Raw genomic sequence first — 23,398 nt, 5'->3', positions numbered from 1 at the left:
CATCCTTTATCATTCTAAATATACCAAAAAAATATTTATGGGAGTTACATTTTTATTATAAATTTTCAACACATATATATATTTCTACCTTATGTGTTCATTTAACACTCATGTATTTTCAACCCTATTTTTGTTTTGATATATTATCTTCATTTCTACATATTAGTTGTTCAATGGATCCATTTTACAAAAAATAATTTGCAAATATTTAAGAAGTTACTAAAACATATATTATTGTAAGATTAAAAAAAGGTTCTTAGAATTAAATATTTACAAAAAAATATTTTATTTTTTAAAGTACAGTTTTAGTCACTATCTTAAACAATAATTTTGAACCGTAAATTATTTTGTTATAACTATTTGTTGTTTCATTTTTTTGTTCACTTATTAATGCTTTTATTATCTTGAAAAAGTACTTCACAAGATTATATTTTCAAACATAATTATCTTAAATTTTTTATTATTAATCGTTTTTAATAATTTTGACAAAGATTTACGATATAATGTCAAAATTTGGTAAAATTTACAAATAGTATCAAATATTTAAATTTAATATCACAATAACTTAATACATAAGTTTTTAAAAATATTATTGTAATATAAAATAAATCTCATAAGTGATAAGTAACCTAGTACATGATAAATAAATTATCCAGTTGAGAAGGGAAAAAAAACAATTTACAAGGGAAATAACAAAAAAGTGCGTTCTCTCGTCTCTGCATCTATCTACCCACAAGCACCTTCCTTGCATAACGAGCGAAGCTCTCTTTTGCCTTCTCTCTCATTTTATGCGCTTCCTCTTCCCCACGCGCCTCATCAACAACTCATCTCTCGGTCTCCTCCGATCTCCACACACCACCGCGCCGATCCGTTCTCTCTGGTTTCGCACCAAGTCTCCGGTCTTCCGATCGGCGACTACTCCAATAATGACGGCGGTCGCTTTCTCTTCATCGTTGTCGATTCCCCCTACCTCGGAAGAAGCACTTCCAGGGAAGCTATGGATCAAGTTTAACAGAGAGTGTCTCTTCTCTATCTATAGCCCCTTCGCCGTCTGTTTAGCCGCCGGAAATCTCAAGATCGACACATTTCGTCAGTATATTGCACAGGATGTTCATTTCCTTAAGGCCTTTGCTCACGCGTAAGTTCTCTTCTCGGATACTTAGTTTCTCTATGAATTTCCTGATTTGAGGATAAAATGATGCTTGATACTTTGTTATAGAAGTTGATTTTGATCCTTTAAATTTCAAAGTGAAGATGAATGTAGATAGATAATGTTAGAGACTGGAATGATTTTAAAGATTCTATAGACTCTAGGTTCCCTTGGAATGATTTTAAAGATTCTATAAGGCTGTTTCTCGCTTCATATTTAGTTTGGTTGTTCATGTCTGCCAAATGATTTTATTACCTAACTATTCCTTGACATAGGATATGATTCTTATTCACAATGAGATTTGTTTTGGTGGTCTGGGAAGCTGCTCTCATTTAGTGCCACGTTATCATTTCGTCTTTAGCAGTTGATCAAATGATTTGATTTTGTTACAATGGATGTGAGAAATTTTTTTTGTTTAGCTTATCAGTGATAAGATATGAAGAAATGGTTAAAATTTGTATAAACTTTTCAATTAAAGGCTTTCATAGTTTTTCTGGTTTTCTTTATAAACATTGTGCTTCTGCGATTTTAGGTATGAACTGGCCGCAGATTGTGCTGATGACGATGATGATAAATTGGCAATTTCTGATTTGAGGAAAAGCGTGATGGAAGAATTGAAAATGCACGACTCATTTGTACAGGTAAAATATTAAGGTCTTCCCTGTTTTACATGCTCATGTATTTCATATTAACTGGAAGTAGAACATCACAGTTAACATGAGTCCCTAAGATGGAATTAACTTTCACAGTTAACATGAGTCCCTAAGATGGAACTAACTTCATGTATCTAACTTAGAGGCTAAGTGTTTTAAATAATGCTTATCCAACAGCAAAAATTTGAGTCAAACTGTTACTATGCCTTTTGGTTCTCATTTCCAAGTGCAATTAGTAAAAGTATCACTTTATTTTACATCAGAACTTGGGGAGTATAGTGAGAAAGTTTCATACTTGGATATTGATTAAAGCTATGGCTTGTACATGCGGCTTCCTCATCCTGGATACTGAATATTAATTGTATGTTAGTGCTAGTTAGCTTCTCAATTCTTAAAAATTATTCTCAAATCTTCTGTCATCAGCTTTATATTTATTCAATGACATCATTACTATGATTTTCCTATCAAATGGTATTTTCTCAGTAGTACGTTTGTCTGATCCTCGCAGGATTGGGATTTAGACATCAACAAAGAAGTAAGTGTTAACTCAGCAACTTTGAGATACACTGAGTTCTTGTTAGCTACAGCATCCGGAAAAGTAGAAGGATGCAAAGCTCCCGGCATGCTTGATACTCCATTTGAAAAAACAAAAGTTGCTGCCTACACGCTTGGTGCTGTGACACCTTGCATGCGGTTGTATGCCTTTCTCGGTAAGGAGTTTGGATCACTTCTTGATCTGAGTGATGTGAACCATCCCTACAAGAAATGGATCGATAATTATTCTAGTGATGCTTTCCAGGTATGTTTTTGCGTAATTCTGTTAACTTTTGAGAGTTTCTAGCATGATGTGTGAGATGATGCATCTTTTATAATGAATGGTCTGTTTTCCTTTAATATAGGCATCAGCCAAGCAAACTGAAGACTTGCTTGAGAAGCTTAGTGTCTCTATGACTGGTGAAGAATTGGACATAATTGAAAAATTGTATCAACAGGCTATGAAACTTGAAGTAGAGTTCTTCCATGCCCAGCCACTTGCCCAGCCTACCATAGTTCCACTGCTCAAGAACCACTCAAAAGATGATCTGGTGATCTTTTCTGATTTTGATCTGACTTGCACCGTTGTGGATTCTTCTGCTATTTTAGCGGAAATAGCAATTGTAACTGCCCCAAAAGATGAACAAAGTCGATCTGGACAACAAATTCATCGGATGCTCTCATCTGACCTTAAGAACACCTGGAATCTACTTTCTAAACAATACACAGAGCATTATGAAGAATGCATAGAGAGTATTCTGAATAAAAAGAAAGGTCAGACTTGTTTACTTTTAGTGGACACAGTTTTAACGACTATACTAATCTACTTGGCCTTTTATAGAGTGGCTGGGTCTTTTTGTCTGTTTTTCTCTCAATGTGGTAAATTTGTTCTTCCAATATTTTGCAGCGGACAAGTTTGACTATGAAGGTTTATGTAAAGCACTAGAGCAGCTTTCAGATTTTGAGAAAGAGGCAAATAATCGAGTGATTGAGTCTGGTGTACTCAAAGGCCTGAATCTTGAAGACATTAAGCGCGCTGGGGAAAGGTTAATCCTTCAAGATGGATGCATCAATGTCTTCCAGAAAATTTTAAAGACTGAGAATCTGAATGCAGAACTTCATGTGCTTTCCTATTGTTGGTGTGGTGACCTCATCAGGGCAGCCTTTTCTGCAGGTATGTGCCAAAATCCTTAACTTTGTGATTTTTCAGACAATTCAGTCCCTAGAATTAAGAAACTGTGCTAAACACAATCTCCTCTTTACAGGCGGAGTAGATGCAGTGGAAGTACATGCAAATGAATTCACATTTGAGGAATCCATCTCGACTGGTGAGATCGAAAGAAAGGTGGAATCCCCAATTAACAAAGCTCAACAGTTCAAAAGTATCCTACAAAACAGAAAGAATGAGAACAATAAGAAAAGTTTCTTGAGTGTGTATATTGGAGATTCGGTAGGTGACTTGCTGTGTCTCCTCGAAGCAGATATAGGAATAGTGGTTAGCTCTAGCTCGAGTCTCAGGAGAGTTGGAAGCCATTTTGGGGTCTCATTTGTGCCTTTGTTTTCTGGAATCGTCCAGAAACAGAAACAACACACTGAAGAATCATCATCATCAGCATGGAAAGGACTCTCTGGCACACTTTACACAGTTTCAAGCTGGGCCGAAATTCATTCATTCGCTCTTGGATGGGAGTAAATCGGTAGAACAATATATGAAGAGATTGGTGTATATACTGCCGAGTGGCCATTTTTATCAAGAGCCACACAAATTTCAGTAAGTGTGAGTACCAATGGCGATGATGACCTTTGGTTCGTCTCGTCTAGCATTTCATTTTAATGAGCTTCTGTTGCTGCTCTTTTGCGATGATCTCATGATGTGGCTTTCGACAGAAAATTGTAACGCCGAGATGTCACTTTATACTTGGATTCAACATCTGTGAAGAGCCTCTTATACATAAGCATGTGTTTCTATGGACATGGCTTAAAAGTTGGGATATTGATATTTGCTTTTATTCTTGTCCATCTGATAAGCTCAGTTATGGAAGAAAGTGGAAGAAATTTGGCTGAAAAGAGATGCCATTCTCTTAACTTGGCTTACTTGAATTTTCCAACATAAACTATTTACAAAACTTAACATCCCTTCCCCCTCCCAACCCCTTACTTTTTTTTTTTCTTAAAAAACCATCAATTAACATTTTTCTCAATAAAACTTCATATATTTTCAGATTCATCCGTAAAAATACGCTTTCAGATTCATCCGTAAAAATACCCTCCAACTGAACTGGTCAATAAACCGAGTTAAACCACAAAATCGTGTTATTGTTCCGCGATTACGATTACCCACAATGGCCATCCTTCGCAATGACAGAACTCTTGAAGCACTGATCCTTTCCTAATTTCATAAACGTAATGCATCTTCCATTGATTCTCCAACTCTAAACCTTTCAAACTTGAATTCCTCGAAAACTCATATGAATTTCATAACTATAAGAAAATTAGGTCTTATAATGTATAGTCTGTTGTGGTGGAGGATTTAATTTGAGTGAATTTAAACCATCTTAAATAACTTTTTATTTCATCATTTTCCAATATAAATTAGGATCTGATTAATGGATGCATGAACTTTAAAGTTATCTGTCTTTTGGAAAAAAAAATCCTTCTAATTACACTAGCTTGATATATAAAAATATAGATAAATAAATTGAAGTGATGACGAATCGAGAACTGAAACGTGGAATAGAGAAGAAGACCAGACCAGAACAACAAGGGGGGAAACCGAAAAGACCCCGACAAGCTTTGTGTTCTTTTTCTCCCATATATGTTCTCTGAAATCTGAAGAGTGTTTGAGATAGTTAGGGTTACATTTTGTTCATCAATGACTGATGCAATGTTCTCTTCTTCGGCCAAGCCACACTTCATCAAGCCTATGCTTCCAGGCTTCGAAACCTATATTGTAATCTCTCTCTCTCTCTCTTTCTCTCTGCATGTTGTTAGATTTTCTTTTAACGTTTTTCTTACTCTGTTTTTCTTTGTTTGCAGGTTATTCCTAAAGCTTTTTACTCGAACTACTTAGAGGGAAGACAAGAGGGAAACGCTGCAGAACTGAGATCAGACGCCACGGAGATCACTTGGAAAATAAAGATAGACGGCCGAAGAATGACCAAAGGGTGGGAAGAATTTGCGGTGGCTCACAATCTTCAGGTCGACGACATTCTTGTTTTCAGACACGAAGGAAATCTCTTGTTTCATGTCACACCTTTTGGACTGAGTTTTTGTGAGATACTTTACTCACAGAGAGACGAGAAAGATGTCAAAGACACGACGGGTAAGTTAAGTTCTTTACAGTACTTTCAAGTTAAATACGAAAAGAGGAAACTGTTGATGTTTACTTGTGGGTCTGCTTCTGATTCAGGAAAGGTTACAAGATCTAGAACGGTGAAGAAAAACGGAAAAAATGAGTGTTCATCAGTGGACACTGATTTTGTGGTCCCTGTTACAGCCTCAAACCAACGAGTTGATTCATTTGTAATAAGTCCTTCATTCTATAACTTCTTTAGAATTATATTTATGGAATGAAATTAGTATTGCTGTCAACTTTGGAAATTTTCTTTGCAGTATCTTCCAAGAGGTTTTACCACATCAAGTGGTTCGAGTAAACTGTGCAATGAGATAATTCTAATAGATGAAAAAGACAGGCCATCGACGCTAAAACTGCGTTACAATAAATCAAGTAATCGGTTTTGTGTTAGCCGAGGTTGGAGAGCTTTCTGCTGCAGGAATGGTTATAGAACTGGTTGTTTCTTGAGAATCATATTGGTCCGAAAAGGAAAAACACCCGTGCTCCGGATTTTTCCTTTGGAGAGGGATGAGGACAACATTGGTAAGTTCAGCACTCTCTTACTTTTATATGTAGTTAGTACTGCAATGCTTGTAAGGAACGGTTTCTATACCAGAAAAACACTCAAAGAAGGTTAAGCAAGAAGTAGAGCATGAGGAGTCTGTGAAAGAAGAGACGAATGTGGAATCAGGAAAGCTTAAAAGAGATAGATTACTGCAGAAAGATCCCAAAAATTTGTGTTCTACATCACAAGACACTAATTTTGTGGTCCCTGTCACAGCTTCAAACCAACGACATGATTCATTTGTGAGAAGTTCTTAAACTATTATAACTCCTATTTAACTGAATTTCTTAGTTAATAGTCATGAATGTTATCAACTTGAGACATTTTCTTTGCAGCATCTTCCAAAAGGTTTAACCACCTCAAGTGGTCTGAGTAAACTGTGCAAGAAGATTATTTTTATGGATCAAAAAGGTAGGTCATCGATACTAGACTTGAGCTACAGTATATCAGATGATCGGTTTACTGTCAGGCGAGGCTGGAAAGCTTTCTGCTGCAGGAATGAGCATAAAACTGGTTGTTTCTTGAGGCTCATATTGGTCCAAAATGGAAAAACACCCGTACTCCGGATTTTTCCTTTGGAGAGATATGAGAACAGCATTGGTAAGTTCAACACACCCTTGCTTTTTATATGTAGTTAGGAATGCAATGTTTATGAGGGAACCTTTTCTATTCCAGCGAAGAACTCTAAGAAGATTAAGCAAGAAGTAGAATATGAGTCTGCGAAAGAAGAGAAGAACCTGGAATCATTGTCTTTGTCAGATAATTCTAGCTTTGTGGTATCTGTCACAGTTTCTAATCTAAGTGAAGATATACTGGTTAGCACTTCACTTTTCTTCTATTCTTATATAATGGCTTTTGCATTTCATTGATAAATAGAAGTATCTGTCTGATTATTTGTTGTTGCAGCATCTTCCAATAAGGCTTTCAAGATCAAACTTACTGGACAAAAAAATTCACGAGATAGTTTTGATGAACAAAGAGGGAAGAACATGGATATTAAGTTTAAAATACAGCAAGTACTCCGGTAGGTTTAGAATCACACGCGGCTGGAAAAGTTTCTGCGAGGCGAACGGTCAAAAACCTGGATGTACCTTCTTACTCAAGCTGGTCAGAAACAGAACTGCCCCTGTGCTGCTCATGACTTCTCTAGAGGAGAATATTCACCAAAGAAAAACAGGTTTGTGATGCTAACTACGTCCAATTTTGTTCCAGTTCTAGAAATTGTAGTCAAGTATTTTAGAGTTGCTCTGTGTTGTTTTCTTCAGCATCTTTCGATGACTCGGTTTGACCAAGACGGAGTAGCATGGGACAAGAAGTGAAAATAATGGGTTGAGGCACATGAATCAGACCAGGATTTAGAAGAGCATTACAAGATTCATATAAACATATTGCTTTTTGGAACCTATATTATAGTTTTGTGTAACTGGTTTTCTGTAACTTTCTTGTAGACAGACAAAATGATATCCGTGACTATGTACTATCAACCAGTTTTAAATTATAAGCTATAGTAAGGGAAACTAATATTCGAGTAGAACCAATAGACCTTCAATGCAGTTATAGTGTCCTTCGATGCAGCACAATACAAACAACGACCATGCCTTAAGTAGGAAACTAGGAAATCAAAAAACACTTGCACTAATGAGAAACATGAAGTAGATTTGAGGACAATGCAGCACACACAGAATATGAGGAAACACTAAAAGAATGAGGATAAGCTATATCACAAAAATGTTGTTTACACAAGGCTAGTATAGCAACTTTCGTTGATCCTGACTTCAACGCTTACTTGATTCCAAGCTCTTTATTATACAGCAATCGGTGTATCCTGCGTAAGCCAGTTTAATCAGTTTAGCCATAAAGAAGTAGGTAACTACATCAAATTATAATCATCATTAAGAATCATTGAAACTCAAAACCATTACTAGTTTTAGTACTAAGTCAGTTTTGGTTAAAAAAATAACATATTGTCGCCACCTAACCAAAACAAATGTTGCGTCCAGAAATATAGATTTGGTTTGATGACTAACCTTGGAACTCATATTTGAGACGGCTAGATTGAACTTCTCTTTGGTTTTTGAGCCAGCAACCTGACCTACTCTCGCCACTTTACTAAAAGCGCCACTAAACCAAGCAGCTCCAGCAGTCACGTACCTATTTGGAAGCATAATCACAAACAAAGAAACAAATTCATAAAGTCAGGGTAGAAAAGTAGTTAAAGATGGACAAAGTTGATTCCTGCCATATCTATTACCAAGAAGGATGTCTAAGGATTTATACCTGCTTGATTTGACAGCTGAACCCGTGTCGTTTAACTTCCTCTCGGCTGCAAATATTGCTGCCATAGTTTTATCGGAGACTTGAAGCTTTTGATCAACAGATTTAACTTTCTCATTAACAGCAGAAATACCAACAGATAACTTCTCAGTAAGACCAACTCGCTTGTCAAAAGATGAAACTTTAGCAGAAGCATTGGCTCTTAATTGGTGCTTTTCGTCGAAAGCCTTGGCTTTATTCACTGCATCTTGTCCAAGAGCAGACCCTTTTGCCAAAACCGTTGCCACCACATCTTGTGCTTTGCTAACGTATGCTCTACTATTACCATCCATGTTCGTTTTAGTCTGCACAAGGCAACATGTTTAATACTATACTATATCACACATAGACAAGTTTCTGTATGAAAATCACGTCTCCTAACCTGTGTAGTACTCTCTTGAAGACCAAGAGGCATCGCGTTGTCCAACATTCTTACTTCCTACATGAACAGAAACTAAGACATCAAATAGACCGGACTTGAGTAAAAACCTGTTTCAAAACAACACAAAACCTGTGTCTCACGCCTCTGAACATAGTTTTCAGCTCGTGTTATTGTAACAATCTGGTCCACAATCGTCGCACCCTACAAGGCAAGATGTCGATTCTGTTACTGTTGTGCACAAATAGTCTCATAACTAGTTCAAGTGTTTGTTACAAAGACTAAAGACAAAACTCTCTAAAACCATTCCTAAGCAAAAATGCACATACACATACATGAATGTTTATTCATAAAAAGTGTCGGTGAAAATTACATACCGATAATAACAAGGCAATTTCGAGGGCTTTGGGATCAGTAAATGTAACAAATGCGATTCGAGACTGTCCAAATTCTCTGCAAGTACAAATATTTGAAGGTAAAGTTGAAATGAAACATAGAAGAGAGTATAGAAGGAGAAAATTTGAAGTTTACTTTTGGATTTCAATGTGTTCTATGTCGCCTGAGAAGGAGAAAAACTCGTGAATCTCTCTCTCTGTGGCTAGATCTGAGACATTATTTACTTGAACACTTCTCGTCGTCTACATCGAATTCGGAGAAAACAAAATTAGTAAGCAGAAACTTTTGTAGCTCAAAAATCAGAGTAATATTATTGTTCACCTGCATTGTTGTAGAAGAAGCTCTTGACGACTGCGAGAGAATAATAATTTTGACGGAAGAGAGAAGAAATGATTTTGAACAGCCCAGCCGTCGTCACTGTTTGTCCAGCTAAGCTAATATTATCTCTGCCTAAATAAATGTGTATTTTCCTTATTTAGGTTAGGTTTACTGTTTTGCCCCTCGTTTTAGTGTTTTATTTCTGTATGTAACCTAGATAATAAAATATGTTAGAATATACAAAAAAATTTTGGTCAATAGAGTAAAGTATGAACACATGGTTTTAAACGAAAGTTTCGTTAATACTTATTGCCATATTGGTGGTGGTGCTTGAACAATGCATGAGTCTTCTGGTCAACGGTCAAACGGTTTGGTTCAATTAGTTTTTCGGTTTTCTAATGAAATTATCCGAATAATATTCGGTTTTGATTCGGTTCTCGTATATTTCGGATCAAATTCTAATCTGTACTAATGTTTGAATCGGTTGGGTTTGCTTACCAATTTTAGAGGAGTTTCTATATATATTCTTCAATTGTGGAATTATCCGGTTTATTTTGGTTAGGACAAATAATAAAAATAAATTGGGTAACCAATTGGTTCGATTAAATTTTCAAACCGAGCACATTTAAAACATATGCCTATCGGTTCACCTAGAAAAACCGACCATGAACCAAAGTAACTAAACACCGGTTCGGTTCGATTTCAAAGATTTCAAGTTGGGTAAATATTGCAGGCATGGTTTGAACTGTGGGGATTTCTAAATCACCCTCTCCGTGGATAGAATAACAGACCAATATGTTCGATTAAATTTTCAAACCGAGCTCATCTAAATCATATGCCGATCGGTACACCTAGTCTAGAATAACCGACCATGAACCAAAATAATTCAATACCAATTCGGTTCGATATCAAAGTTTTGTTTCAAGAACTGTTGTGATTGTTTTCTAACAATACTCAAGTCTTTATGGGTCTGTTCGTAAGTTCTTGTGACCGCCAGACTCCAACAGAGCAAAGTGGCTATGGCCGAGACAAAAACAGTCAGCCGATGATGAACGACCGGCGTCAACATCTCTCATTGACGCTAGTATTACCAGGCTACTAGCAACATAACAAACTCTATTCGCTGTTTGTTAACTGATTGAAATAAGTCTTATATCTGTGGAATCCATCATTGAACTCGAAAGAGAATATATACAACAATAACAACAACAACAACAACAAAAGAACACAGTTTTGATTCCCCGAATATATATAAATAGTCACAAACCAACAGAGAAAAATACACTGGAAACAAAATGATACGAGGGCCTCACAAAGTATTAGAAGACGTCTGGATGGTACCGCCCCGGGATGGAACTGTTTTGCTGAGCTTGTTTCAGATGAAGCGTCAGAGCATAGTTATTCACCTGCAAGGAGCAATCAAAACAAAACTTAGAAGTTAGATCTAATCATATCGACAAAAAGACAACAAAATTGTATAAGATAAGGTGAAGACATTTAATACAGACCTCTAAAGTTCTCAACTGTTCCTGGTATTGAGTGACTAGCTGCCTCAGATGCTGCAATTCCTGACTTTGGTCTTCCGATTCTCTTTGCCGCTTCTGCTGTGTCACTACCGCTCGTTTCAGTAAACTGTTTTCCTGTACAATAGCTTCTAATTGCTGCTTCAGCATCATGTTTTCCTGAAAAATCGGATGTTCATAGATAGATATACATCTCTGGCAACAAAACTTCTTATCAACAAAGAGTGAAGAAAGAAACAAAGAAAGATAGATGAGACACCTGTTGGAGATTTTGCATTGCGTCAGTACCAGTACGTGCATTAATTGACTTCTCCAAAGCTTCCAATGCTCTTGCAGCACGGGCTTTGGCGTCTTTCATGTCAGAAGCATTCATCATTTCCCTAACAAAAAGCTCAACCCACTCTGTACCATCCAAGTTCAAGACATTTGGTTCCTCCTTGGCTGATCCTACAAATACCAAAACCCGTTTCATAATTAAAACTTTGTAGAGCGAGTCTACGACTTATGCAGAATACACTGAAACTAGTAAACTGTTTAGAGATCAGTAGGACACAAAACTACCTTGCTGTTGAGGTTCAACATTTGGTTCCTGGATTACAACAGGAGATTGGTTTGTAGCAGAATCAGAATTCTTATTGGCAGATTCTAAACGAAGCTGATTCAAACATCTAATGGCTGAATCAAGGTCATCTCCACATTCCTCGATTGCCCTCTCAAGAATCTACCACACACAAATGTCAACAACTTTATAACACCAATAAACCATCACAGACATCCATAGACATAAAGAAGCCTAATCAGAAGAAACATATGCTCCTCTAATAGGTCCAATAAATCACCAAAAACATCTATCGATATGCTCATTACTGATAAACACAATTGCATAATTTCATTTCAATCTAATCGAAAAACCTAATCAAAGAACAATCAATCAATAAAATGATCCAGAATCGAAACAGGAAAAAAAAGATGGAGATCGGAAAAATGAAGGACCTGCTTATCCATATCGGGGAAAATCGCGGCGAGGTGATCGAGAAGAAGTGAGGAAGAAGGAGGAATCGGAGGAGAAAAACGAGACGAAGAAGATGAAGAAAAGCAACGGAGTTTCTTGGAGACGGGAGGAGAAGCGGCGGCTAAGTCCTCGAACAGAGATCTCTTCCCGCAAACAATCGCAGACATGTTATCTGCTTCCCCCCTTCTTCTTCTTCCTTGAGATCTCTCAAACAAGTCTTTTATCGGATCTTAAAGATGTTCGCAACAAAATGGATCCAACATGTTTAGGAACTCTGACCCTTGAAATGGGTAATTGGTTTAAGAAGAAATTTATAGATTGTATTTTTTTCAATTCGGTAAAACTGGAGATTGATAGAGAAGTTTTTTAATTTAAAGATTTTGAAAAATGGTTAAAAAAAAGGAAAAAATTAAAAATGTCATCTAAATCATTAGTTTTTATTGGTTTAAAGCATAAGTTTTGATTTAGTGATTTCAATCCTCAATTTTATGTTGACTTTCGATTTGATCACGAATTCGTGTTGATTAAGTCAGTTAAGGCATATCGTTAAAAAGTCTCTTAATCGAAAACCCTAGATTCCCAAAATCGAAATTCTTACATTATTGTCGCTGATGCGGCTTGAATATCAAAATTCTAGAGTTGTCGGAATTAATAGCGACACCATCCTTACATTATTTTTAAGCAGCTACTGTCACCGGTTTAAAAACCATTAACGAGATTTGCGGAGAAGACTCTAGAAAAGAAAAAAATTAACCAAAAAAATATTGTTTTTAATTGAGAATTTGGGAATTTTACAATCATCCCGTTTTAATTACTCATAATTATAATATTTAGTTGTTTTCTAAAAGAGTCAAAGGGAGAGTCACACGACTCTAAAAAGAACACATCTCTAATAATTAATAAAATCAATTCAAAATAAAACAAATCATTATACTTAAATTAAAATAAATAAGTTGTTTGGTCTACGATATTTTTTTGGGTGAGTTACTCAAACAACACATAAAAGTCTGTTTATTACTGTCATGTGTTGTACGAATTGTTGATCATTAGATGATGGGTAATTTGTTTTTTTTTTGTTCAAGAAAAGATATATGTTTAAAAATGGTCAACAAAAAAAGCGTATTGTAGCAAAAGGATAGTAGAAAAATGATATTTTTGCAAATCTTCCTTAAAAGATGATGTCATGTCAGTGAGAGAAACTGTATTTCGCCCGCGAAAAAGCACACCATAACATAAGTCTATCGCTGTAGTGACGGTAGGGTTAATGAAACATGGTAAAGTTAATAAATTAATTGAGTTACGTGGTAGAGATATATTCAGTAGAGTTGTGTGATTGAGTTATTTATAGTGGTGGCAGAGTTAAGTTGATAAACAAGTTACATGACATATTAGGATTCTCCGTTTACTCACATAGCATTAGAGAATATATACTGTAACGTGGTGGCAAAGTTAAAAGATAGAGAAATGTAATTGACTTATAAAGTCGAGTAATTTGTAGTGGCAGCAGAATTACTCAGAAAAACATAGTTAATTGCCAGAAAAATGGAAATAAGTCTGTCATAGTGTGGTAGAGTTAATCTGTTGGTATAGTTAATTATAAACTACCAGAAATATCCACATTGATAGCAGACGAGGATAATCATTTTTCGTAACTGTTATGAAAGATAGTTTTTTAATTTGATTACTATATAATAGCACTAAAACAACGTTAAGATAGAAAATCATTAAGCGGGAAGCTAAAATCCCTTATTCCGCCAATAATTAGAAGAAATATTTTACTTAAGAGCAATCTATCTCAGATCTGAAAATTTAATCATCATAATTTATTCATAAAACCGAATAAGACAGAAAAAACCCAAATCTAAAGCTACGTCTCTCTCAATCCACCTTCAACCCCTCAATTTCTTCCCGTGTCCATCTCTAAATCTAAATTTTCACTCTACTTTCTTCTTCAAGTCATTTGCTCTTCCTTTGTTTTGTATTTTGCTCACCCTCTTGCCCAACCATTTTGGATTTTGAATCTCTAGAAGTAGAAGGCAAGTTGGATTCGGTCGGAGAAGGTTTGATGGTTTTGCCTCTCTTTCTCCTTTGAATCTGCGATTTAGATTAGGTTGTCGTTGTCTACTTTTGTAGTGAACGTCATTATCGAAGCTTTGGTTCGACTTCTTCTTATTATCCGTATCTCTTATTGTTTTTTCCCTCAATCTTTTGTTTCTATGTTTCTTTCTCTCTACGTCTTTGCTTTGTTAGTTCGTGGTCAGTTAGATCGATATGGGTTTGTGGATCGATTAAGAGCTATCTCTCTATATCGATGTTGCTTAGTGTTAACGAGTTTGACTTGGGATTTTGATTATGAAGTTTTCTGTAGATGAGCTCATTGTGCACTCTAGATGTTCGATAAAATGTCTAGGTGAGATTTAAACTGGAAAAATTGCATTCAGCCGGTTTGTTTTTTCATTGGTGTTGTAGGGTAAAGATCTCTGCCTTAGCTCAATCTCAATCTCATTCTTCGCGTCCTGAGAACACTGGAGAAATCGGTTATTTTGGACAAACCCCAAATGATCTATTTATACTAAAATGTTGGAAACCCTAGATTAACTAGAAGACAAAAGACTTGAGGCGGTTTGGGCGAATAATCGACCTTGGGGATCGAGTAAAGAGGATGCTGCAAAGTCTGCGCCTTTGTGTCTATGCTCCGAGTGATCAATTGGTCGAGTAGATGCTTCATCCTCTCCTATCCGTATGCTCAGATTGTTTGGTTGAGTGGGGAATGAGGAGGATCCGAAGACGCTTTGATAGCTTACCGAGTCTTGTAGAGATGGTCACCCTTGGTCGAGTAAATGGATCGAGTAGGAGGGGCGAGTAGTTGAATTTGCTGCTTCATCTGAGGTTGCCTTGATCGAGTAGGAGGGTCGAGTAAACTGCAACCTCCTTTGTAGCATCCAGGATCGAGTAAAGAGGTCGAGTAGGATGATGCCTCTTCTGTAGCTACCTGGATCGAGTAAAGAGATCGAGTAGGATGATGCCTCTTCTGTAGCTGCCTGGATCGAGTGAATGGATCGAGTAGAGTCCTTTTAAACTCCTTTTGCACCTGAAAACACACCAAAACATGCAATGCGAATGCAAGATGATCCTAGATGCCTAAGTATGCAAAATAAGCTAAAATGGTGCAAAATGATATGATATAATGAGCAAATGCAAAGCTAAATGATGATAAACATACACCTAAAATGAGTAAAATACAGTGTTATCAGTGATGCAAGTGATTTTGCAGTTGGGACTGTTCTAGGACAGAGGAAGGATAAGAAATTATGCAACTACAGAGTAGGACACTTGATGATGCTCAAAGGAATTATGCAACTACAGAGAAAGAGTTCTTAGCTGTGGTGTTTGCTTTCGAGAAGTTCAGGTCTTATCTTGTTAGATCACAGGTGATTGTTCACACAGATCATGCTGCCTGGAAGTATTTGATGAAGAAGAAGGATGATAAACCAAGACTTTTGAGATGGATTTTGCTTTTTCAGGAATTTGACATCGAGGTAAGAGATAAGAAAGGAGTTGAGAATGGTGTAACGGATCACTTGTCACGCATTAGGATTGAAGATGATGTTCCTATTAATGATTTATTGCCTGAGGAGAACATATACATGATTGAAACAACTAAGGAAGATGACTACAAAATTGTTGTGTTGCAGAATCGAGCTTCAGTGTTGATCAACACTCCACCTATGTCGATCGACACTCACTTATAAGAGAGGGATAATACTCGATGTTGCTCGATGGTGTCGATCAACACCACTGGGGATGTCGATCGACATCCTCCCAATCAAACAAGAAATTGGTTACCAACCGAGAACTGCGCCGTTACAGCGGTCGAGAAGGACTACCAATGGTATGCTGACATTGTTAATTACCTAGCTGCAGATGTGGAACTGGATAATTTCACAAATTACAACAAGAAGAGATTTATGAGAGAAATTAGGTGATACTATTCAGATGAACCTTATCTCTATAATTTTTTTTTTATGGAGTTTATAGGCGATGCATTGCTGCAACAGAGGTTCATGATATACTATTGCATTGTCACAGTTCCAGCTATGGTGGTCATTTTGGTACCGTTAAGCCAATCTCTAAGGTTCTTCAAGCAGGTTTCTGGTGGCCTACAATGTTTCAGGATGCTCACAAATTCACATTGCAGTATGATCCTTGTCAGAGGAGGGGAAAGATAAGCAAGCGTAATGAGATGCCTCAAAAATTTATCCTTGAAGTTGAACTTTTTGATTGTTAGGGTATAGATTTCATGGGACCCTTCCCACCATCGAATAAGAATCTCGACATCTTAGTAGCTATTGATTATGTCTCCAAATGGGTAGAGGCTATTGCTAGCCCGAAGAATGATTCAGCAGTTGTCATGAAACTTTTCAAGTCTATCATCCTCCCTCGTTTTGGAGTGTCGTGCATAGTCATCAGTGACGGAGGTAAGCATTTCATCACTAAGATCCTTGCGAAAATTGCTTCTTCAGTCTTTAGTTCAACATCGTGTTGCTACCCCCTATTGAAACTTGGAATCAGCTAAAGAATATCATGAGAAGAAGGTTTGTGCCTAGTCATTACCATAGAGAGCTGCACCAAAGGTTGAGGAATTTACTTCAAGGAAATAGAACAGTTGATGACTACTTCAAAGAAATGGAAACATTGATGCTAAGGGCTGATGTTCATGAAGAGTGTGAAGCAACAATGTTTAGATTCATGGGAGGCCTCAATAGAGACATTATAGACCGTTTGGAGGTGATACACTATGAGAACCTTGAAGAATTGTTTCACAAGGCAGTCATGTTTAAGAAACAGATTAAGAGAAGGAGTGCTAAGCCTAGCTACAATTCAAGAAAACATATCTACCAAAGAGAAGAGAAATCTGGTTTTCAAAAGGAGTACAAGCCGTTTGTGAAGCCTAAGGTTGAAGAAATCAGTTCAAAATGGAAAGAAAAAGAAGTTACGAGAACTAGAGATCTCAAATGTTTCAAATGTCACAGATTTGGGCATTATGCTAGTGAGTATTCCAACAAAAGAATTATGGTAATTAGGGACAGTGGAGAGGTTGAGTCCGAGGATGAGAAACCAGAAGAATCCGAATGTTGAAGAAGCACCTAAGGGAGTGCTACTTGTGAATATGAGGGTCTTAAGTGTGCTAAACAAAGCAGAAGAGCAAGCGCAAAGAGAGAATTTGTTCCATACAAGGTGTTTGATTAAAAGAAAAGTGTGTAGTTTGATTATAGATGGTGGAAGCTGTACAAATGTTGCAAGTGAGATTATGGTCTAGAAACTTGGTTTAGAGGAGTTTCTGCATCCTACACCTTATAAACTGCAATGGCTAAATGAGAGTGGAGAAATGGCTGTTACTAAGCAAGTTCAAGTGCCGTTAGCCATTGAGAAGTATGAGGATGAGGTCTTATGTGATATTCTGCCCTTGGAAGCTAATCACGTTTTGTTAGGAAGACCTTGGCAATTTGGTCGGAGAGTGATACATGATGGGTTTACCAACAAATATAGCTTTGAGTTTAAAGGAAGAAAAACCATTTTGGTACCTATGGCATCTCATGAAATCTACTTGGATCAGCTTAGCATGAAAAAAAAGGATCTCAAACTGTTCAATCCAAGCTAATAATAGGTTTTTGAGATCAATTATCCTAAAACACTGATAAGTGTATATTTTGCATGTTTTAAGCATCCATTTGTCATTATTTTAGCATCATATCATCACTGTTTTATACCATTTCACATCATTTGTCATCACTTTGCATGTTTAGGATAGTTTTGCATGCATGTTGTATATTTGTGTTGTTTTCACGTGATTTGGAGCTGTCGACGAGCTAACTGGAAGAAGCGGACCTGATCATGACAAACCACTCGACCCAGAGGTCGAGTAGGAGCTTCAAGATCTCAAGAGACCACTCGACCCCCAGGCGAGTAGAAGACACCACCACTCTATCTTCTGACCACCACTCAATCACATCACTCGACCCCCAGGTCGAGTGACTTCATCTCCATCTCCTGACCACCACTCGATCACATCACTCGACCCCCAGGTCAAGTGTCTTCATCCCTTTGCCAGACAACTACTCGACCTCATCACTCTACCAGGAAGTCGAGTATCACCATCACACCACTTGACTGCATACTCTACCAGGAAGTCGAGTATCACCATCACACCACTCGACTGCATACTCGATGACAAGCTGCAGAGCCTTCTTCATTCCGCACTCAACCAGACACTCGAGCACAAGGAAGAAAAGAAGACTCCAGCTACTCGCTCGACCTCCCAGTCTACCACATGGGTCGAGTACAGTTCTTAATCCGTCTCAATACTTCGTCGTTTTGAGTATTAGGGTTTCGGAATATTTGACTATAAGTAGCATGTAGTTCATATTTTTGGACAAGAAGTTTTTTATCTAGTTTTATTCCGCAGACCTTTTGTTCTATACTTTTTGTAATCCGGATTTCTCTTTATCTATTCAGTCTTTAGTATTCAGCTTTTGTTCTTGATTTTGTTTACTGTTGTTCATTCTGTTATCATCCTGCTATTACACTGTTGTTATCATGTTTTCAACTTGTTCAACGTCTATGCTTTCTGTTATGATGTCTGAGTAGTGAATAGGTTTCTGAGGATGGGTTAGAGTAGTGTAGGATTCTCAGTATGCTAGGTGATTGAGTATTGATTGATACATCTCTTCTGGATTAGTTATTCTTAATGCCTATTGCTTTCTGATCAACTGGAATTTGAGCCCAGACATTTCCGCGCCCAAAAGGTGTTCGATGAAATGTCTGAACCACTAATTCCAGGGATTCGTGACCCTGTACCAAGGTATTGGTTGCAGGGAGCGTTTTGGCTTTAACTTGTTGATTCGTAATGCCTGTTAGGTTAGCTCTCGTCAATGGTGATTGAGTCTGGGACTAGGTTAACTTGAGAGTCTCTGTTGCGGTGGCACTTAGATTTGGTTAAGGAACTTGTTGTCTAGGGTTAATTTATTGAGCATGTCAATCACCTGTAAACTGAGAAAACGAAACTACTCGATTACCCCATCCTCGGGAATTCTTTATCTGATTGAATTCTTTGTTTACTCTACTGTTGTTTACTGCATCTTGTTATCTGTTGCATAGTTTCTGCAATTCTTTCCTGTTACTCAACCTGATACTCGACCACCCAGTTGTCTGGCAACAGACTGTGCAGTCGAGTATCCCTGTTTCACTTTCTGCCTGTTACTCGACCTGTCACTCGACCTCATCCAGTGCTCTACACAGAGTTGTGTTGGTCGAGTGTTTTGCTGTTTCTGTTTGATTTTCGTGTCTCTAAAAGTGCATGTCTCAAGGCGAAACCCTTAGAGACTTATTTATACTAAGATAAGAAAGCGGGCTTCGAGCCCACTTAACGGCCCATAGACGACGTGATCAAGAGTATCGGCTCAAAGTGGGCTTCCTGATAGGCTTCAAATGGGCTTCGAATGGGCCTTCTCTTCTCTTCTCTTTCGGATGCTCAGGTTGTTTGGTTGAGTGCGGATGGATCAGAGGGTCGAGGTGGTGGTCGAGTAGGTTGGTTGACAGAATGGTCTGTGCTGCTTCTTGGCCTCTGTGATCGAGTAAGTGTGTCAGCTGTCAGGATGGACTGGTTCTTCTCCTTTGCGATCGAGTATAACTGGTGGACTAGCAAAGTGGACTGCCTGGTTGCCTCTGCGATAGAGTAGAATTGCAGAATGGACCGCCTCCTCTCCTCTGCGATCGAGTATATCTGCCAGAATGGTCTGCCTGGTCTCCTCTGCGATCGAGTAGAAGTGTCTGGATGGACTACTGAGCTGACTGCTTCCCTCTCTGCTACTGGTGATCGAGTATGTAGGTGGAAATGTGACTTTCTGTTCTGTTTTTCCTCTTTCAGAGCACCAATAGCTTCAAAACACCTGAAACAAATCCAGAATGCAGAATGTATGCAAGACTAGTCCTAGACTCGACTAAAGATGCAAAATGTACAAAAATGATGGTGAATGCTATGAAAGATGGATGAAACTAGACTGAGAATGGTGATAAAAGGATGTGTAAAAGAGCCTTCAAAGAGTAAACCAAAGGGGAGTACTAAACATAATCTCTTGTTTATCTTTAAGGAAAACTTATTGAACATAACAGCTTTGGAACCGGTTTTGCCGAGTAGTATTAAGTTTCTTTTGCAGGACTATCCAGATGTTTTTCCCGAGGAAAATTCAGAAGGTTTACCACCCATTAGAGGCATTGAGCACCAAATTGACTTTGTTCCAGGAGCTTATAAGACCAATCCCGTGGAGACCAAGTAACTAGAAAATCAAGTGAATGAGCTGATGGAGAGAGGCCATATTCGTGAAAGTATGAGTCCATGTGCTGTTCCGGTGTTGCTTGTACCTAAGAGGATGGAAGTTGGCGTATGTGTGTTGATTGTAGAGCAATCAACAATATCATGGTGAAGTATCAACACCCTATACCTAGATTAGATGACATGTTAAACGAATTGCATGGTTCTAGCATCTTTTCTAAGGTTGATATAAAAAGTGGATATCATCAAATTAGGATGAAAGAAGGTGATGAATGGAAAACTGCATTTAAAACTAAACAAGGATTATATGAATGGTTAGTGATGCCATTCGGGCTGACAAATGCACCTAGTACATTCATGAGACTAATGAATCATGTTCTTAGAGCTTATATAGGACATTTTCTTGTTGTTTACTTTGATGACATCTTAGTTTATAGCAAGAGTCTTGAAGAGCATGTTGAGCATCTAAAAATGGTTTTCGAAGTGCTTAGAAAGGAAAAGCTTTATGCCAATATTAAGAAATGTACTTTTCGAACGGATAACCTTGTCTTTTTAGGTTTTGTTGTGAGTACAGATGGAGTTAAGGTTGATGAAAAGAAAGTGAAAGCGATTCGGGAATGGCCAAGTCCAAAATCACTAGGAGAAGTAAGGAGTTACCATTGACTTGCTGGCTTCTATAGAAGGTTCGTGAAGGATTTTAGCACTCTAGCAGCCCCACTCACCGAAGTTATCAAGAAGAACGTGTGATTCAAGTGGGAACAAGCTCAAGAGAATGCGATCCAAACCTTAAAAGAGAAACTTACTCATGCCCATGTCTTATCTCTTCCTGATTTTCTTATAACTTTTGAAATCGAATGTGATGCCTCTAAGTAGGAATTGGTGCTGTCTTAATGCAGGATAAAAAGCCCATAGCTTATTTCAGTGAAAAGCTAGGAGGATCTACTCTCAACTATCCTACATATGACAAAGAGCTGTATGCTTTGGTGAGAGCACTACAAACGTGGCAACATTTATCTTTGGTCTAACGAGTTCGTCATTCGCACCGATCATGAGTCCTTGAAGCATCTCAAAGGATAGCAAAAACTCAATAAGAGACATGCTAGGTGGGTCGAATTCATTGAGACGTTTCCCTATGTCATCAAGTACAAGAAAGGTAAGGATAATGTAGTGGTCGATGCATTGTCAAGGAGGTATGTTCTTCTCTCATCTCTTGATGCTAAGTTACTCAGATTTGAGCATATACAATCTCTTTATGCAAATGATTCTGATTTTGATAAGATATATTCATCATGTGAAAAAATTGCTTATGGAAAATATTATAGACATGAAGGATTCTTGTTTTATGATAATCGTTTGTGTATTCCTAATTCTTCTTTGAGAGAGCTGTTTATAAGGGAAGCACATGGCGGAGGCTTAATGGGACACTTTGGAGTCTCAAAAACTCTTAAGGTTATGCAAGTTCACTTTCTTTGGCCGCATATGAAGAGAGATGTGGAGAGAATGTGTGAAAGGTGCACGACATGTAAACAAGCTAAGGCTAAGTCACAACCCCACGGTTTGTATACTCCTCTTCCTATTCCTTTGCATTCTTGGAATGATATTTCTATGGACTTTGTAGTAGGTTTGCCAAGGAATAGGACATGTAAAGATTCCATTTTTGTGGTTGTGGATAGATTTTCTAAAATGGCACACTTCATTCCATGTCATAAAACTGATGATGCCATGCATATAGCCAATTTGTTCTTTAGAGAAGTTGTTCGTTTACATGGCATGCCTAAAACCATAGTATCAAATAGAGACACTAAGTTCCTTAGTTACTTTTGGAAGACGCTTTGGTCTAAGTTAGGAACTAAGTTGTTATTCTCTACTACTTGTCACCCGCAAACTGACGGACAAACTGAGGTAGTTAATAGGACTTTGTCTACACTCCTACGTGCATTGATAAAAAAAGAATTTAAGACTTGGGAGGACTGTTAACCTCATGTTGAGTTTGCATATAATCATTATGTGCATTATGCTACTAAATTTTCACCTTTTCAAATTGTTTATGGGTTCAATCCCATTACTCCTTTGGATTTGATGCCTTTACCTTTGAGTGTAAGAGTTAGCATGGATAGAAGGGAGAAAGCAAAGTTAGTGCAGCAGATTCATGAGCAGGCGCGAAAGAACATTGAAGAGAAGACCAAACAATATGCTAAGCATGCCAATAAACATAGAAAGGAGCTTATCTTCAACGAAGGAGACTTGGTTTGGATTCATCTCCGAAAAGAGCGTTTTCCTGAGGAGAGAAAGTCTAAACTTATGCCAAGGATGGACGGACCTTTTAAAGTTCTCAAGAGGATCAACGATAATGCCTACTCTATGGATTTGCAAGGTACGTATAATGTGAGTAATAGTTTTAATCTTACTGATCTTGTTCCTTTTATTGTAGATGAAACAGATTTGAGGTCAAATCCTTTTCAAGTGGGAGAGGATGATGTGATAATGGGAAGCTTGGATCATGGAGGTAAGGAGCAGGTTGAACCCGAGGAGTTTGGAGAAAGAACGCAGCCTGAGGATGGAGAGCTTGGAGCTAAAGAGGATGAAGCATTGCATGTTCTTGAAGGTCCAATAACAAGATCAAAGACAAAGCTACTAAATCAAGCTATCACCACACTTCTACAAAAGATTGAGGGCAGCCTTAAACAAGAAGCTTGTCCAACCACGTTGGTTGCGATTCAAGCCGTTTAAGCAACAACAATGGAGGTGTGTAACTTGCACTCTTTTTCTGTCCTCTTGGTTTTGTCCCAATGGATTTTCCAAGAGAGGTTTTTAATGAGGCAAGCCCACACACTCTTATCATGGCTCATTGTTGTTTTAAAGCCCATTAGCAAAGGAGAAACCCAAATT

General features: G+C 37.7%; 4 protein-coding genes and 3 pseudogenes across 9 annotated transcripts; 5 read left to right on the top strand and 2 right to left on the bottom strand.

Annotated features, from left to right (window-relative positions):
• Window positions 1-651: 651 nt before the first annotated feature.
• AT5G32470 (heme oxygenase-like, multi-helical) lies at window positions 652-4,461 on the top strand. The gene is made up of 6 exons (NM_122826.5): window positions 652-1,138; window positions 1,683-1,791; window positions 2,312-2,602; window positions 2,703-3,111; window positions 3,245-3,511; window positions 3,603-4,461. Exons 1-6 carry the CDS (start codon window positions 789-791, stop codon window positions 4,028-4,030), a joined length of 1,854 nt encoding a protein of 617 aa, NP_198287.3. The 5' UTR covers window positions 652-788; the 3' UTR covers window positions 4,031-4,461.
• A 735-nt stretch (window positions 4,462-5,196) lies between these two features.
• On the top strand, window positions 5,197-7,555 carry AT5G32460 (Transcriptional factor B3 family protein; the record flags this gene model as incomplete). Its single annotated transcript, NM_001161273.2, has 9 exons — window positions 5,197-5,287; window positions 5,374-5,659; window positions 5,747-5,859; window positions 5,950-6,214; window positions 6,288-6,478; window positions 6,572-6,836; window positions 6,912-7,051; window positions 7,143-7,343; window positions 7,502-7,555. The coding sequence occupies exons 1-9, from the start codon at window positions 5,210-5,212 to the stop codon at window positions 7,553-7,555; spliced, it is 1,593 nt and encodes a 530-aa protein (NP_001154745.1). The 5' UTR covers window positions 5,197-5,209.
• Window positions 7,556-7,710: 155 nt separating this feature from the next.
• AT5G32450 (RNA binding (RRM/RBD/RNP motifs) family protein) lies at window positions 7,711-9,830 on the bottom strand. Its single transcript, NM_122824.5, has 8 exons — window positions 9,646-9,830; window positions 9,460-9,566; window positions 9,306-9,381; window positions 9,061-9,132; window positions 8,932-8,988; window positions 8,514-8,854; window positions 8,264-8,387; window positions 7,711-8,061 (listed from the first exon to the last, which is right to left on the bottom strand). The coding sequence occupies exons 1-8, from the start codon at window positions 9,649-9,651 to the stop codon at window positions 8,041-8,043; spliced, it is 804 nt and encodes a 267-aa protein (NP_568522.1). The 5' UTR covers window positions 9,652-9,830; the 3' UTR covers window positions 7,711-8,040.
• A 924-nt stretch (window positions 9,831-10,754) lies between these two features.
• Window positions 10,755-12,641, bottom strand: AT5G32440 (Ubiquitin system component Cue protein). 3 transcript variants are annotated; one of them, NM_001203489.1, is made up of 5 exons: window positions 12,159-12,465; window positions 11,724-11,886; window positions 11,425-11,612; window positions 11,151-11,324; window positions 10,755-11,048 (listed from the first exon to the last, which is right to left on the bottom strand). In NM_001203489.1, exons 1-5 carry the CDS (start codon window positions 12,342-12,344, stop codon window positions 10,962-10,964), a joined length of 798 nt encoding a protein of 265 aa, NP_001190418.1. In that variant the 5' UTR covers window positions 12,345-12,465; the 3' UTR covers window positions 10,755-10,961. The 3 variants fall into 3 exon arrangements, with proteins under 3 accessions (NP_001190418.1, NP_568521.1, NP_001119304.1); NM_122823.4 differs by having other exon boundaries at window positions 10,799-11,048; window positions 11,727-11,886; window positions 12,159-12,641; NM_001125832.1 differs by having other exon boundaries at window positions 10,799-11,048; window positions 11,151-11,296; window positions 11,727-11,886; window positions 12,159-12,462.
• A 2,773-nt stretch (window positions 12,642-15,414) lies between these two features.
• AT5G32436 lies at window positions 15,415-16,732 on the top strand (annotated as a pseudogene; the record flags this gene model as incomplete). The annotated part of the gene is made up of 1 exon: window positions 15,415-16,732.
• A 1,244-nt stretch (window positions 16,733-17,976) lies between these two features.
• AT5G32434 lies at window positions 17,977-18,716 on the top strand (annotated as a pseudogene; the record flags this gene model as incomplete). The annotated part of the gene is made up of 1 exon: window positions 17,977-18,716.
• Window positions 18,717-20,381: 1,665 nt separating this feature from the next.
• Window positions 20,382-23,156, top strand: AT5G32433 (annotated as a pseudogene; the record flags this gene model as incomplete). Its single annotated transcript has 1 exon — window positions 20,382-23,156.
• Window positions 23,157-23,398: the final 242 nt, after the last annotated feature.

This window comes from Arabidopsis thaliana, chromosome 5, assembly GCF_000001735.4.
Source record: "Arabidopsis thaliana chromosome 5, partial sequence".
Classification (NCBI taxonomy): Eukaryota; Viridiplantae; Streptophyta; class Magnoliopsida; order Brassicales; family Brassicaceae; genus Arabidopsis; species Arabidopsis thaliana.
The sequence above is the reverse complement of the archived record's forward strand: the minus strand, read 5'-3'. Positions and strand labels throughout refer to the sequence as shown.